Raw genomic sequence first — 17,974 nt, 5'->3', positions numbered from 1 at the left:
GAAAATAGCAACGAGATTATGGTTGAGAGAAAACAGTTTACTCAAAGTAGTTTTCCTCAACATTCATCACAGCCTCAAGACGACTCCAAAATCTGGCACATGTGTTCCTTACTATGTCTCTGGGAAGATCTTTGAACAACTCTTTGATCTTGCTCACCAACTCCGCCTTGATGTTGCAGGCAAAGTGTTTGATATCTTTTTCAACCCCACCCCCACACGTAGTAATCCATGGGAACACAACTGGCGGAATTAGGAAGCCAGACATTGGGGCAGGTGATAAGGAAATTCTCCGACAATCATTTCTGTCTTATTCTGAAGGTATAACAAGAAGCTGAATCCTACTCCAATGTAACCGACGTTTGGCCTTGATCGCTTCAGTTTTATCTCTTGTATTAAAGAGTAAACATAGCCGCTCCGCTGGCAATGAAGAACAGACCAGTGATCCAATTTCTCTGGTCTGAAATTGTGTCAGGTGCTGCAATTCATCACAGGCTTCCAGTACAATACAGGAATAGCGTTCTACTGCGTAGAAGTATGTATAAGTGGATCGAGATGTTTAAAAATGGGCGGACAAGAGTGAAGTACAAAGAGGGACCAGGAAGGCCATCAACCTTCCATTTTTTTGTCACCCTTGGGATCACGATAGGCGTTGTGCAGCCTGTATCCACGAGGGCTCTGAACACTTTTTCTCTGACCAGGACTTCAACTATGGGCAGCGACTGCACGAGAGCCTCTACTCGTTCGCGGGAAATTTGAGGGGCAGCAACATCCCTCTGACCTTTTCCCTAGCTGCAATTTCGAACGATGTGCCCTGCCTGCCTGCACCGGTAGCAAACGGGTTCGGGTTTTGTCTCCACACAGTACCTCGCCATGTGCGGTCCATGGCACTTGAAACACCAGCCCATAAACGGTCGCTGCCGCCAACGCGTTTCCCTCCATAATCATAATTTTCGCTAGGAAAAGAAGTCATAATTAATGTATAGTGGCCGGTAATAAAGTCACAGGAAAAAACGTCACAATTAATTTACGGAATCCGGACAAAACTACCCCTCTCGGACAAAACAACCCGGTTACAAAACCCCTGTGACTTTATTATCGTGACTTTTTTTTTTTGTTACCTGGTTTCGTATTTTACGGTAGTGTCTCAGCTTAACCAGAACCGTAGTAGTTCTCAAGATTTCTAAATAATTTGATATCCGTTGACAACTTGGGTTATATTTTCAAGTTATTTTAATTACATGCGGTGTTGTTATAAACACTTTTATTCTAGAAATCGAAATAAGGATCGACCTCGTTTTCTGAACTTTGGAATTAAACGTTTCATTATAGGGTGTTAACCGATAAACGATCTTGTTGATGATAAACAGTAATGCTTGAGGTGAATATTCTGGGAATTCTTTTTAAAGCTAAATGCTGAAGAGTTGTAAAATTCAATTCGTATTTTTTATCTGAAGTATGTACGAAGAGACAAACAATAGATTGTAGTCTTAGCTTATAGATTTCTGAATCACAACTTTTTAAGAAAAACACACACGCACATATGGAGAGAGAGAGAGAGAGAGAGAGGTGAGGCAGTATTGGTAGAGAAAGAAGAGTTAGAACAGAGTTTGCTGAAGTGCAAAGCCAATATTTTGTAAGAGAGGCAGTCCTACTATCAATGAATTAATGCTGAAACAGACGCTCACAAACCTATCCCTCAGATAGTGACATCAGCGCCATAACCCTACCGGTACTTATAGAGCCTACAACAGAGGCAACGAGGTCGCCTGATTTAGTGGCATCTGAAAAAATTTGACAAACGGAAAATGCAAGCTTTCATGATTACTGGAAAATTGACAAAAGTACTTAGAATTAAACAAAGACATATTCAATGAACAATAAACGAAACATAAATAATAATAATCCTTTCTGCTATAGTCACAAGGCCTGAAATTTGGGGGGAGGGGATTAGTCGATTATATCGACCCCAGTGTTTCACTGGTATTTATTTCATCGACCCCGAGAGGATGAAAGGCAAAGTTGACATCGGTAGAATTCGAACTCAGAACATAGCGACGGGCGAAATACCACTAAGCATTTCATCCAGTATGCTAACGATTCTACCAGCTCGCCGCCTTAATAATGATTTCTTTATTAAACACAAGGGTTTACATTAAGAAAAACATTATGGACAGTACAGAACAAAGCAAAAAGATGTGTGAGAGTGTGTGTTGTGAGAGTTTTGCGTGTAAACGAGACTAAGAAATTTTTTTTAAATCAACAATATGTGATCTTCAATTGGGAAGAAACGTTGGAGGGTTGCTCATGGAAAGACCTCGCAAAAAAAAAAAAAAAAAAACCATGGGCACCCTGACTTTTGGGGGCATGTGCTTTTCTCCTTTCCTTTTTTTTTTTCTTCAATTGCAGGCGTATGCTAATAATAATCTTTTCTGCTGAAGGCATAAGGCTTTGAAATATTGGGGAGGGGGAAAGGTAGTGTTTCTTTTTGACTCTGCGTCAAAAACGTGTTTATATTCTTGAATGTGATAAAGTGTAGAATTAGATTATTATCCTGCTTCCAGCTTCAGTGTTGCTGCCTGGACCCCCACCCCACCTATTTTGTGATTTAGGGGGGGATTTTTGAAAAAACTTGAAAAACAAAGGGAAATTCGCGGCGGAGTTCAGTGAACAAATTAAACACACTACCGGCAGTGGCTAAAACGTGAACCGATCAAGTTTATGTGTAAGTATTCTTTTTATATGTTTGTTTCCTTTTACACAATATTAAAACAACGGCTAAAAATTTTCTGAAGCAGCACCCAACCTAATTTTATCTACGAGCTGCACTGTTGTCAAGTGATAGTGATTTCCTTTCGTACTAAGTTTGGAGTGTAAAAACTTTCCCGGTTGGCAACATATATATATATATATATATATATATATATATATATATATATATATATATATATATGAGAGAGAGAGAGAGAGAGATTTAATGAGCTGCTGCAGAAACGTTTGAAGTGCCTCTTGTCGTAGGACTTCCACTGCACCTTCTTCGGCTTCTAAGTGATAGAAATTCAAAAAGAACAATTACAATTGTTATAACTAAACATGAACTGTAAATACTCACTCAGTGTTTAAAAATATTAATGCGTTGCAACGTGTCTTTGCTGTTTTCTTCACTTTATGCTTCCTTTCATCGAAGAGCATCTTTTTTTTTTTTCAGTTAAATAATATGAATGAACGTAAGTGTTATGTAAGAAATTTACTTGTTCTTTTCAAAATCAATTTGTCTGTCAAAACATGCTATTTAATACATATTACACTCCAAAGAAATATAATCCTCATTTAACACAAGTGCTCCAACGATTCACAGTAGGCCTACTCCAACTGTACACTCTAACTCTGTCTTCCGACGAATGTGTTACTTGTACGTTGCTCTGTCGAGTGTCGTTCATACATTAAGCAGAAACAGTTCGTATGCTGTGTTTGTGTTCCAATGATGCAACAGGTAATCTTGCTGCATCAACTTTTCGGCGTGTCATTAATGCGCTTCATTTATATTGTGCAGCTCACTAGTGCACCAGTGTTTTCTAAGTTACTATTAAATTATTTAACTTCCAAAATGTCTATGTGCAAGTATAAATTTCGTGAAGAATAGTGTATTTAAAAAATGGACATGTAGCGGTGATTCGAAACCCAACCGCAAGATACTCGGTCAGATACCACAAGTGAATCACCATAGTTGCACACGATCAGTCTATAAACCGACCAATCAGCATGAAGCTATGGCGTGATATGGTTTTCTCGATTGTTCTAGAGGAAAACCTCTGGTCCCCTATAGAAATTGTCTTGGTGCTTTAACTCGCCGCACTGTTGAGGGCGACTGATTGACTCGCGTCTCCACTCGTGCCATGCTGACGGCCAATGGACCTTTGTCGCCACAGATGATTTCATACATTTTTGGATCGACTGCATGTTGTCACACAGTTAGCTTTCTATAATCTCAAAGCAGTTCGGATCTTGTTCAAAACGGGGGCACCAGTATTTTCTTAACGAAACACTTTGAAACTTGGAACACTGGTAGAATGTGTCATATAAAACATCTTTTTCTCTTAGTCTTCTTAACAAAAAAAACGTACATCGCAAGTTATTTTATGTTAAAGTTGTCGTATTTCTGTAATTTCAACCAATGACTGACGTCCATTCAGCCGAATAACAGTAAGTGCTGACTACGTAAACAAACGATTCTCAAACGATTCTGGCGGTGATAAAATTATTATTTCCTTGTCAAAAAATGGCTGAAGCATATTGGCAGTAGCTAATAAACCTTTCTATTATAGGCACAAGGCCTGGTTTTTGAAGGAAGGAGCAAGTCGGTTAGGGAAAACGAACACACGTGTGTTGCCTCTCTTATATTTTTATTATGATCACGAAGGATCGAAAATACAGATGGGTACAATACAGGACAAACAAATAAACAAAATATGCGAGTTCTATGATTTTTTAAAAATTACGATTGTCTTTATTTTTAAAAATTACGATGGTTTTAATATATGTTCATTGACTTTTCTTTTTTTTTTTTTTCCTCTTTCAATTATACAAGCATACATATGCGTATACACACACATATCCATACACACATATATACATATATATATACATACATACACACATACACACATATATATACACCCACACATACATATACATACATACACACACATATCCATCCCTACACATACACACGCATATACTTAAACACGTATATAAAATAACAGAAGGATTGGGTTTTTCAACCCGGCAGCCTATAAGGCCCAGCAGCTTGCCTTTTATTATTTTCGATGATTAGTTTGGGTGACTTACACCCACCTTTTTCACCACTTCCTTCCATCTCTGCTCATATACTCTGGCTGACAGGGTTCTCTTTTCCAGCCCTATTTTGCTCTTCAGATGGTATTTGAAGTAATTCAGCAATCCAGGGCCGGACATGTAGGACCCTGTCCCCAAACCTTCCATTCTTGTCCTCCATATGCACTCTTTCAATACTGCTACCGTACAGAAAAAGCAAGCCTCACCTTCCTTTGAGAGTCCAGTTGGCTGTATCATCTTTATCATAGACCCAGCCGACAGCTGTACTCGTCCCAGATGCGACAACACGTGTTCTACATAAATTATCAAGCTGGAGAGCTGCCGACAATGTACAAAAGCATGTAGAACAGTTTCACTGTCCCGCTCGCATCTTGGACATGTCGGTGGCACTGCTAAACCGTGCCTGGATAACTTCTCGCGAACAGGTAGAGCATTCCTGTAACACAGCCAAGTCAGAGATATTTGGAAATTATCCATGTACTCCGACTTGAAGGTTTTACTAAACAGTGCAGTAAGTTGGTTCTCGTCGAACCCCAGAGCCTCTCCTAGGACGTCATCGTTTTTGCCCTCCACTAGCCCTCTGTAGAACACCGAGGTGGTATTCCCGCAGCCAGCCTTGCCCGTCTTGTGGATAAACCAGAGTGCCTGACGGCACTCCTTCTGCCATAAAGTCAAATTACGTCTTTTAATGAGACCGGGTTTAAATCTTTCCAGCGAGGCCGGTCGCGGCAAGAACTCCTCCGCCAACGGACTCCACACCTTATCACCCTCCAGGTGGCACCAGAGATGTCTCAGCCTCAACGCATGTCTGCGCATCATTAGCCAGGGCATCCCCAAACCACCCTTCAGCGGTTCCTGGCAGCACACGGAGCGCCTCACAAGTGGCTTTCCCCCCCTCCACAAAAAGCGGAAGAGGAGTCTTACCAGCTTGTTTCGCCAACAATCGGGGCAAGGCACAACGGACAGGCGGTAGGTGATTACAGATGCTATAAACACCTGCACCACCTCCACTCTACCCTTCAAGGACAGAAACCTTTCGGACCACTTCCGAACTATGGCCTCCACCTTGTTCACTACCTCGCTCCATTTCTTCTCCGTCTGGGAGTCTGAACCAAACCAGACTCCAAGCAACTTAACAGGACCATCTGTCCAGTGTCCAACGTCACTGGACGATAACGGCTTGTTCCTCCAGGTGCCGAGGCGCAAACCGATGGACTTGTCCTTGTTAACTTTTGCTCCTGCCACTGCTTCGTATCTTCGGAGAGCCTCTTCTACACGAGGTAGTTGTGCTTCTTTAGACACGATGAGAGTGACGTCGTCCGCATAAGCAGAAGTGAACTTACCGCATCCAATCTCATTAGGGATGTCACCCAACTTCTCCAGCCTCCGCAACAATGGCTCCAGGGCCAAGACGTACAGGACCGGGGATAGGGGACACCCCTGACGAACAGACCGCATGATCGAAAACGGCTCCGTTAGGTAACCGTTTATCTGGACGGTGGACTTGATGCCGCTGTACATAGCGGAGATCCACCCGCGAAAGCCTGGGCCCAGCCCAGCTGCTTCGAGGACGGCCCCCAGGTACCGATGGTCTACCCTATCGAAAGCTTTACTTTGGTCTAAGTGGACCAATGCCCCTCCTTTACCGGTTAATTTCCCAACCCTGTCTAAGGTGTAGCGAAGAAGGTGAAGGTTGTCCTGGATCGACCTGCCTGGGATTGCACAGGTTTGTGCCTTCCCGACAAGCTTCTCCGCGACAGCCGTCAACCTTTTAGCTAACACCTTGGCCAAAATCTTTAACTCTACGTTCAGTAGAGTTATGGGCCTGTAATTACTAATGCTATCCCCTTTGCTTGGGTCCTTCTGGATCAGCGTCACAACTCCCCGGCTTACAGAACCGGGAATCCTCCCATTCTGCTGCCAGTTTGTATAGACGCCTGCCAGGACGTCCCCAAACAAGTCCGGCATTAAACGATAGAACTCATAGGGCAGACCATCCAGTCCCGGAGCCTTTTCCGCGACGCATCCAGCCAGCACCTCTCTTACCTCCGCGGGAGTGATCGGGCCCTCACAGCATTCCGTCTCACGCGCCGAGAGTCGAGGCCCGCCAGCTAGGAAATCCCTTAAGGGCTCCCAGCGCTCAAGCGGACCGCTCTCCCCGAACACCCGAGCGAAATGCTGGTGAAGTGCCTTTTGCATCTCCTCCTGTCCATAGACCCTGCGCCCCTGCTCGTCAGTTAAAGACTTAATGCAGGACTTCTTGCCCTTCTGACTCTCCACACGACGAGCCCATCTGGCTACGTTGATACCTTCTCGTTTCCCAGCGCGTACTTTAGCTCTGACTCGGCACCCTTCGTGTTTGGCATTGAGGTGTCGGTACAAGACCGTTCTCGCTGCTGTCACTTTGGATGCGGAGCCAGCTTCCATTGCCTCATCTAGACTCTTGTCTAAGTCACCCTCTATTCTATTCCTGTCTAAACTTAGCTGATTGCTAAATCTAATGGACTCAAGACGGATGCCTCGCTTGAGGGCGTGCCACCATCTATTATTAATGATGGTGCCACATAATGCCCTCTGCACTAACTCCTTAATCCGGGTACGAAAAGCTAAACAAGTCAAAATAGACTTGTTCATTTTCCAATACCCGGGTCCCTGTTTATGACACTTATCTATATGTACCTCACACGTCACAAGTTTATGATCCGAGTAAGGCACAATACAAAAATGTGGACAGCTAAAACTATTCTTATCTCTTTCCCTAACAAAAATTCTGTCTATGTACGATCTGAGTGAGCCGTCGTTATTACTCCACGTCCACTGTGGAACGCTCGGCTCATCCAGTCGGAAGCGGTCTACTAGATTAAAACTCTCTAGTAGACCCTTGAGGCAAGGATTCCCTTTCCTATCGGTGGAGCCCACACTATCGACGCGCGCATCGAGAATAGTGTTGAAGTCCCCTAGCAAAACTATGGTTTTAGACGTCAATAAAAAGTACTCCAGGTTCCGAAAAAAACCCGACTGCCCTTGTCCGTTAGGAGCATAGGCAGCCACCAACCTGAAGGACTGCTTACTTTCATGTGTCACATCTAGGACGACCAGCCTACCTTCTGGGTCCCGAAAGACAGTACGAATCTGTAACTCCAAGTCCTCCTTAAAAAGAACCACCACGCCTGCACCTCCCCTCCGGCTCGGCGAAATAAATTTCTCGTAGCCATTGAGGAGGGGCGAGAACGCCTCAGGTCCTTCCAACTTGGACTCGGTGATCACAGCCACATCTATTCTATGTGAAATGAGGTCGTCCAGAAAACAAGCTTGTTTCCATTTCGACCTCATTCCACGCACATTTAAACTACCCAACTTAATCATCGGAAAAAATAAGGGTAAAAGCAAACACTTACGGTTGTGAGAGGGAGCATGGCACTTTTTGTTTGCCATCCTCCCCTACTCCTTCCGCTTCTACTGGGCCCTTTTTCGGGGTTGCCACCGGGCTCTGGGTTGGGGTGGCTGCCGGGCTGACAATCAATCTGCCTTCCTTGACGTCATTGGAGACGTCTATAATAAATTTATTTAAAACATGTTCCTGAAAAAGTCTTTCTTTATAATCCTCTTCGGCCACCCTCGCGTAGCGGTATTTATCATCCTCCGTACCACTTTTGAAGAACTTTACGCGAGGGTGGGCCTTTGTGTATTTCACCACCTTCTCGTTCTTCATGTTTATGGCTACTATCCTGTCGTTTTTTTTACAACCTTTCAACACAGGGTTAGGTGGGGTCTTAAAATTCTGCCCTATGAGTGTTGTACCAGCGGGATAGGTGTGGGAGGTTTTTTTTTTTTCCTCTGTCTGCAAGTTTGCAGCTTTTTTTTTGTGTGTTTGGGGAGGGGAGTCTGGAGTGGATTGCGTCTTCCTTTTGTTTGTAACAGTTTTAAATGCCTCCTCCGTCACCATTTTCTCAGACGTACTCACGCTTACTCGCTCCTGCTGCTTTCCACTTTCTTCCGTCTTCCTGCTTTCCACTGCAACTGTGACTGTTGACTCTCTTCTTCCCTCGTCCACTTTCGCAGGAGCGTCGCCACTCGCTTTAATGGTGTTTTTCTTATTTTTTGTGCAGGCCGAGCGAACGTGACCCTTCTGTCCACACTTGAAACATCTGGGTCTCCGTCCCTCAACCGACACGCGAATGGTATGTCCCTCCCCCACAGACACCCTGTCGGGCAAATTTTCCAAAGTGTTATTCTCCGCTTGGACAATCATCTCAAGCGCCTGACCTTTCCAACCGGTTGCTTTCCTTCTCCTTGTGCATAAAATTTCTATATTTTCTTCCACGTCGAAGATTACGGCCGCTGCCGCCCACATTACGTCATACCGAAATGGTATGTCTTCTATAGTTACACGTGCTGTTCGTTTTCCCATGTAAGTGGGCAGCAGCATAATTAGGTCTGTTTTCAAGGTTTCTGTCGAAACCTCCTTTGCCACTTCCGCCGACTCGAAGTGAACTTCGATAGTTGCACTTCTTGTACCGCGGTTTACGTGGATGACTTTGGACCAAATTGGCGCCAAACACAGCTCCACCAGTTCATTACGCGCCTCTGCAATTTTTTTTTCCTTGATGTTGAACACCTTGTACACCACAATTTTTTCCTTAATTGCGTTGACTGCCTCGGGTGGTGGAATTAGCTTCGTTTCACCATCCACCTTTTGTACATATTTCCGGTATGTATACAAACTTTCCTTTGACATTTTTATTTCAATGGAGTCACCTCCAACTGCCTGTGCAAAACTTGGTTTTCCTTTAGGAACACTTTTGCGTACACCTTCCTCCTCCATGGGAAGGACACCTTCCGCTACAATTAGAGTAGCCATATTTGTCAAAAGACAAAAACACAAATAAAGTTGTTTACATAGAATCTTTTTTTCGCCCCGTAGGGCGAAAACAACTGTATACCAACAGTTATTCAATACAAAGAGTTAAACAGACACGAACTCACACCGCAACAGCAAACAAAATCTCGATGGGAAAAATCAATATATCTTCCTTAGCACAAGAAAAAGACGTGTTGCCTCTCTGCAAAATGTCAGAAGTAATGGAGATTAAATACGCTTTACATCGCTTAAACTGCCAAAGGAGTAAGTGTAAACAGCTGAATACTTGTCAGTGATTGGTTGAAATTATCGAAATAAGACAATTTTTTACATGAAATAAATTCGAATACAAAAATTTTTTTCTGTTCTATAACACAAAATAGATAAGTATACGAAGTTTGAAAGTCTTTCGGTACCAAAAACACTACATAAAACATAAATGAAAACTGGTGCCCCCGTTTTGAACAAGATCCAGCAGGTTCTTTCTCTCAGTCAGCAGTCATTGATATTGTTAACTGTAAATAGCCAACACCAAATATCTTCATGTCCGGCAATAACTATTTCAGTTAAACGTTCGCGAGTTTGTTTCAGTTATTATTCACGCAACCAACGAAATTATCTTCATTGATCAGCCTCAACACGAGTCACAGCAATCTATCCAGCAACAGACATTTTTTGAACAAGAAAATTGTTGTTTTGAAGGTGATTTTGGTGTAATTGTATATTGAATATTGAATGCAGTGAGAAGTCTGGTGTAAAGGAGTATTTAGAAGCTGCAAAGTATCAATGTTGTATGTTGCCGTTGGGTCCCTCGATTACAAATATAAATTCTTTAATTAAATTAAAAGATATGCTGATGAAGATAAATAGCTGCAAAAATTGCAATAGCCTTCTATACTGTCCAGCATCTTCAGTCGTTCAACTCGATTGGTTGTTTGACAGAATTTCAGTTTTTTTTAAATTCTAAAACTGCAAGTATCATTTCTTGTGCTGAAATGAAATGTACAGCAATAATGATATATGTAATAGTTCCATGTTCCATTCCAAGGTTTGTCAAAGATCTGTGAGCCTCCTCTTCATCCGGCAAATTAGCGAATGTTAGTAATCACAAAGCAAATTCCACTAAATTGTGTAATGTCTATAACCAGTAAATGTTTTACCGATAAAGTCATTGAGAGTAAAATCGCTTCCAGGTGGGGTCTCGAAAACTATAGCAAGCTTTTGCAGTGAAACTCAGTAAAAGTTAATAGTTGGTAAGAAGTGCACAACTTTCGGCGACAAAACTTTTTGAGTTAAGAGAGTTCCCGGTATTTGTAAATGTATGGTTGAGTTAGCGTGTTGGCTGAATTGTTGATGCATACACCCAAGTGTGTGCATTTATTTATATAAAGATCTCAGATGAATTTTTGGAATGTGAAGCTATGTAGAATCACATCCCTCTTTGAAAAATGCATTAAAAAAAAATTGGATTCCTACATTTTAGATGTCGGAGATTACGAATATGCCAACAAAACCACCTTTTCGAATTCCCCCACCCCCATTCCCTACCCACTCAATCTTAAATTTTGAACTTTTTTCGCATTTTTTTTTAAAACCACCTTTTCCAAATTCAAAATCCCCACCTCAACCTCCGTCATCTCGCTGTCATCGAAAACAGGAATCCACTGAAAAAAAAAAAGAAAAGAAAACCGGAAAGGCCGGTTTGGAGGTGGATGTGACTGTGCGCCAGGTCCGCCGAAGAGTGGGGGGCGGTGAAATTTGTAAAATTTAAAATTGAGGTGGAGATTTTAACGTGTCGGACAAAATACTTAACGGTGTTTCTTCCCGGCTCTTTACACTATGGGTTCAAGTTCCGTCGAGGTCAACTTTGCCTTTCATCCTTTCGGTGTCAATAAAATAAATAGTAGTTGAGCACTGGAATAATGGATCTACTCCTCCTCTATGCCAAAATGTGAAACCATTATATTTTATGGGTGATTCTCAACAAGAAGGGCAAGAGACGTGCAAGAACATTTCCGGCATTAGAGTGTCTCTGCAAAATATGCTGCATAACAACAACTTGATCAGAAGCTTCAAGACTGCACTTGAAACAGTTCCACCTGACTCCATGGATAACAAGGTAGTTATCAGATAAGACAAGAAACCACCTGGTCAACATGGAGGGAGGCTTAATGCGCCAACAGCAAATGAAATAGCTGTGCTTTTGGTTGGGCAAGAACATGACAAGCGTGTCATTGTCCTCCATCTCAGAGACAGCACACTGACACAGTCCAACTACAAATGGAAGCTCCCAAAAAATACCACACTCACAGCATTCTTCAAGCTCTGTCAAAATGATGAATTTGCTACAAGACTGCTATACAATGAAATTGTATATCTGGTACCAAAGCAATTCTATACCTGGTACCAAAACAATTGGAAAAGACGTGCACTTGGAGCACCCACACATCATCCGGGAATCAAGAAATCAGACACACTTGGCAGAGTCTTTGTTGTCCATCCCAACTACTCAGAGTGATACTATCTAAGGCTTCTATTACACCATGTCAAGGGACCCACATCATTTACATCATTACGTACGTTTGATAACACAGTACGTCAAACATATCGCCAGGCTTGCCATCTCAGAGGTCTTCTGGAAGATGATGCACACTGGGATGCCACTCTGACAGAGGCACAAATGTGAAAGTCTCCTATACAGCTGGGCAACATGATAAGTGAGTATGTCTTCATTCCAAAGATACCTCTCATCTCAAATATTCTCCCCTTTCAGTTCAAGAGACCGCAGTTTCCTGTCAAACTTAGCTTTGCAATGTCTATCAACAAAGTACAAGGTCAATCTCTAAAGGTGGCGGGACTTAACCTCTTTCAACCTTGCTTCTCACAGCTGTCTGTTGGATGTTCTAGAGTTGGAGGTGAAACGAACCTCTACATTCCCAGTGATAAACATGGCAAGACAGAAAACACAGTATATGAAGAAGCACTTACATGAATAGTAGTTCAATGTCATATACAGAAGTGTAAATCCATTGAGTGTTAAAGTATTACTATTACACTTTCACTTTTCGCCTGACATGCGTGAATGTATATCTGTGTGTATAAAAGTGAAGCAATAACGTAATATATTCGCTGTCTGTTTGTGTGTTCTACGCACGGCCTTTCATTGTCTATAATCTGTACCTGTTTTTTTTGGTTACGAAATAAGTTAGACAGACGTGTATTTACTTTATATACATATATGAGTTGAAAACTTCCTTTTCACATTTCACTTAACGTCTATGTTCCATGTTGGCATGGGTTGCAGAGTTACATAAAAAGTTGGGATCTCAGCTACTAGCAGTTGAGACCTGCGTAATCTAGACGGCATTTTAAAATTTCATTATTTTCTTTAACCCGGGCAACGCCGTGTATTCCTGCAAGTTTTTAAATAAAATAGTAATTTTCCCCTTTAAGGAAAAAATAAAAAAAATATCAAGTACCCGTGATTCAAAAATATCTTATAAAAATATCAGAAGAAATTCTATTTTTTCAAGTCTACAGCACTCACAAAGAAGAAAGTAAAATAAAAAAGAAAAGGACGGACAGCGGTGACAGGATTCTTTGAAGTGTCGACATTTTCAAAATTTAATTTTTTTTTTTCATCTTTAAAGAGGAAATGACTATCTTAAATCAGATGGCAGGAAAACAAACTTTGAGTTTTAGTATAATATAGGTAGATAGATGTATGTTCATTTTCATTTTCACTTTTCGCTTTTACGTCATAAAAAGTTCATACAGAAGCAATAGAACCCCGATGATTGACAGCATGATAATCAAAACCATCAAACATGGCACCTCATTTGACAGCTAACTATCTGGACAAACTAGTAGAGCCAACGACAATTCTTTGATTGATAATTGATAGGGAAGTTGTATATCGACACCGTGGCACTTCTTCAAGAACGTACTTTTTAGAGTTCCTTAGTACTATACCCAGACCGGTGCAAAGTTAGTAATGACTCGAAACCATTCTAGTAATAAGTGCTAAATATATATGATTTATGTGATTACGAGTATATAGTTTTAAATGCAGAGTAGGATGAACTTACACGCAACAGAACAGAAATGAATTAGAACGATTTATGTGAAAGGTAATTCTGTATCAGTCTTGTCTTTACTTTTAATCAATTACAAAAAGGTTCCCCCAAAATCATGAGATCATGCTTACCGGTCCTCTTTGACTTTCGCCCCTCAGCACGGACTTGACTATACCAGCGGATAGCCAATGTCCATACATCCATCCATCTACTAGCATATTTGTGATAAAATATTTCGCTTTATCGATTTCAGCAATAATCGGCTCAAAGTTATTTTGGATTACAGCCCGCCTCCTAGAACATAGTGAACACCACACCATCTTCTAAAGGCGTTTCTCATGAAATTATACCTATAAATCACATGGCTTCTAGCAATTGAACAAGATTCAAATTTCTTTTTTTTATTTAAAAAAACAACAACAAATGACTTAAACCATCATAGTGTATTGACCTGAAAACGGGGTAAAGTGAAAGATTGGTTTGAATTTACCTGAAGAAATATGGAATGAAGACTTTTACTGTTGTTTGACATCTGCGGATATTAGAAGAGGGAATATCCATTATAAAAATTAGAACAATTTTTATTGTGTTAAACTGATGCAAATACGTGTATTTTTATTATTTAATCAATCTCGAATATACGAAAATTATTTTGTAATTCTCCACTTGTATATGATTTTTGTAATAGTTAAACCAATTTTTTTCTTTCGAACACCAATATATATATATATATATATATATATATATATATAAACTCACGAATGACGATGGATACACCTAAGAGGTTTCCCCTCCGGAGTACAAATCTGGGCGGTAAGTCGCTTCACAGGCGAACGCACAACCTGGGGCTGTTTTTATGGAAGACAAGCAGTCGCCCATGCATACCAGCCTTCCTTCTCCATGCCACCGATGTTATCCAAAGGAACGGCAAAAGCCGATATAACTTGGCACCAGTGATGTCGCAACTCATTTCTACAGGTGAGTGAACTGGAGCAACGTGAAATAAAGTGTCTTGCTCAAGAACACAACACGCAGCCCGGTTCGAACTCACAACCTCACGAGCTATGCGCCTTCACACACACACACACACACACACACACACATATCATTATATATAAATAAATAAAATAGCAGACGTTTCACTTTGCACGGAAGTTTTCGGATTTGCAAAAGCTTTCACTTTTGACGAGGCGGAGGAGGGACTGGATAGCAAAGAATTGTTACATTTACATTCCATGTCAAAGACCCTCGTATATTTTTTACCCAAGAATTTCGACATCAACGGGAAATATTTATGTATATAATTTGCGGTGCTTGTAGGTGACCTCGTTGTATTTGCCAATCAACCCACGCAAGGACACAGAAAGTGAAAATGAAACTACTCGCTTCGCATCTACTTATTTTTGACTTCGATCCCATCACTCAGTACCTTTAGCGATCTATTACATTTCCAGTCATTGGACTGCGGCCATACTGGGATATCACCTTGAAGGGTTTTGATCAAACGGATCGGCTCCAGTACTTATTTTCGAAAGCTTGCTACTTATTCTATCTTTCTGCTTTTGCTGAGGCGCTAAGTTACGGGAACGTAAACAAACGAATACTAATTGTCAAGAGGGAGTAAGGGACAGACACACACGTCACGAGCTTTCTTTCAGTCTCCGTCCACTAAATCTACACACAAGGCTTTGGTCGACCCGGGGTCCCTACCATAGTAGGATTCTTCATTATTATTATTATTATCATCATCATCAATATTATTAATGTGAAGGCGCATGGCTCAGTAGTTAGAGCGTCGGGCTTACGATCTCGAGGTTGTGAGTTCGATTCCCTGACCGGGCTGCGTGTTGTGTTCTTGAGCAAGACACTTCATTTCACGTTGCTCCACTTCACTCACCTGTAGAAATGAGTTGCGACGTCACAGGTGCCAAGCTGTATCGGCCCCTTTGCCTTCCCCTTGGATAACATCAGTGGCATGGAGAAGCTTGGCTGGTATGCATGGGCGACTGTCGGTCTTCCATAAAAACAACCTTGCCCAGGCTTGTGCCTGGGAGGGTAACTTTCTAGGTCAGTCATGAGCGAAGGGGATCTCATCATCATCATCATTAGAGTGACTAATACCTTCTGAGTGAAATTTAATAGATGGAAATTGTGCCAAAGTACGTTGTATATGTTTATGTACGTTTACAGGTATCGAGTTGCTTCCCTTCGTCCTCCCTCCCGCCCCCAAAAACCCCGGTAGCGTAGCTTTTCGTTAAATAGATACTAAAATGATTGATTAAAAGCCATGAAGGCGGCAGCCTAGTAAAAAAAAAATGTTTTTTTCACTTTGTACACTAAACGTAAATATTGTCCAGATTAAAAAAAAAAAAAAGCAGAGATAATTGAGAAGAGCAAAGTAATGTCCGAAACTTATTAAAAATAAGAAATATAACAACGTAAGAAGAAAACATTAGCTTCTTCATTTGTCAGTTGTCCAAGCAACAGAGAAGCTCCGCAGCATGAAGTCAACAACGTTTCTGATTGGTGAAAACAATATCTGCTGCTAGGGTGATATCTCTCTCCCTCTCTCACACTTACTCTTTTATTCTTCATACTCTGGTTGAGTGAGAGTGAGAGAGAGAGACACACACAGTCGTTGGAAGAAAGAGAAAGCTAATGGTTTAAAGAGAGAGTTCTATAAAGTGAGCGATAGTAAGAGGGGTAAAGATAAGTAAAAAACAGAGAGAGAGAGAGTATTATATAGAAAGGTAATAAGATAGAAAGGGGAAACGACAGAGATTAAGTGAGGAAGTAGGAGACGAAGGTACAGACGAAGGAGAGGGGTACAGCAGATAAAGAGTATTTAAAAAGACAGAAGGGAAAGCGAGTTATATAGAAGGACAGAATAAAAGAGAAAGAGATAAAGAAGGGGGAAAGAGAAAGACAGAGTGCTACAGAGATGGAGAGAAAGAGAATAAGCTATTCACACGCACCAGAACGGCTTTGTAAAAGTTTCAGGAATTTCACTACTGTATCATTATCTAATTCATCTAAAATATAATTGAAAGAGAAGTTCCATTAATACTGAAACAATTGTATTTTCCTGTAAAGTGAACGATACAACGTGTACTTGTGAATTACTTTCGCTACACATACACACGTATATGTATATACGTAATATATATACATACACACATGTATGTTCTTTTGCCCCGTCAGCCCGGATAGAACAGGCCTATGCTAAAGTGTCCTGCCTTAGCCATTTCGTATAGGGGTATATCTGGTACATTACCCTGTGTCGCTCTCTTTTTAGGTCTGGGTAATTCAAAGGAATTGAGCTGTTATTTCTAGCGGTTCAAGTGACTGCCTTCGTTGCCTTGCATGTATGTTATCATTCATGTAGTACAGCTATTTGATTCAATTGATCAATCTCTTTAGAAATCGCCTGTTGGTAATCGCAAGAGTAACCTGCTTTTCACCAAGTAACATCCGAGTTTTATCTCCTCTTGATCACGAACTCTTTTCCTCTTAATTTTCTCCCGTTAGATTATTCACACCACATCATAACACATTATATACATCCATACAGGCATATACATACATCTTTGAGTGTGTGTGTGTGTGTGTGTATACATACATACACGCACATATATATATATATATATTTATAAAATCAACCAATACTAAAACTTTCCAAAATTATAATAGACAGAGTATTTATATGCATATATAAAGATTGAGAAATTTAATTCATATACCTTAGCTTTCTCCCTTTCTCTCTGTACTCCTGTCTTAGTTTTTATTCCTTGAAAGCAACTGGAGGCATGTCGACCAGTGTCGAAAGACAGTTTAAAGAGCATGATCAGAATGGATTATGGAATGGTGTCTTTAAAGTAAGTATTATTTATCTATAAATTAATCTATGTCTTCTCTTTGTGTGTATATATATATATATATATATATATATTATTAAATTGCAACAAACGTCACCATTATTAATTGATGTCTTAATCTGTTAATTTCTGGAACACTTGCTCTCGTAGCAAGCATTCGAACTGATAAAACCAGTATTTGAAATGTCAATATATATATATATATATATATATATATATATATATATATATATATATATATATATATATATATATATATATATATATATTCAGTGTGATATGGAGTGATTTGAGTTAGAAAATGGAACTAT

General features: G+C 40.8%; 1 protein-coding gene across 3 annotated transcripts in view; it reads left to right on the top strand.

Moving 5' to 3' along the window:
- The first annotated feature begins 2,693 nt into the window (after positions 1-2,693).
- LOC106883419 (tyrosine-protein phosphatase non-receptor type 2) overlaps positions 2,694-17,974 on the top strand; it is a 93,040-nt gene continuing 77,759 nt past the window's right edge. For 2 of the 3 annotated variants that reach the window (XM_014934412.3, XM_014934411.3), the window contains exon 1: positions 16,716-17,663. In XM_014934412.3, the coding sequence (XP_014789898.1) occupies positions 17,595-17,663 (69 nt within the window). In that variant the 5' untranslated portion in view covers positions 16,716-17,594. Of the gene's footprint in view, positions 2,723-16,715; positions 17,664-17,974 lie in introns of those variants that run through there. The other variant, XM_089338154.1, reaches the window with a different exon arrangement.

Source organism: Octopus bimaculoides, chromosome 20 (assembly GCF_046866305.1).
Source record: "Octopus bimaculoides isolate indiv1 chromosome 20, ASM4686630v1, whole genome shotgun sequence".
Lineage (NCBI taxonomy): Eukaryota > Metazoa > Mollusca > Cephalopoda > Octopoda > Octopodidae > Octopus > Octopus bimaculoides.
The sequence above is the reverse complement of the archived record's forward strand: the minus strand, read 5'-3'. Positions and strand labels throughout refer to the sequence as shown.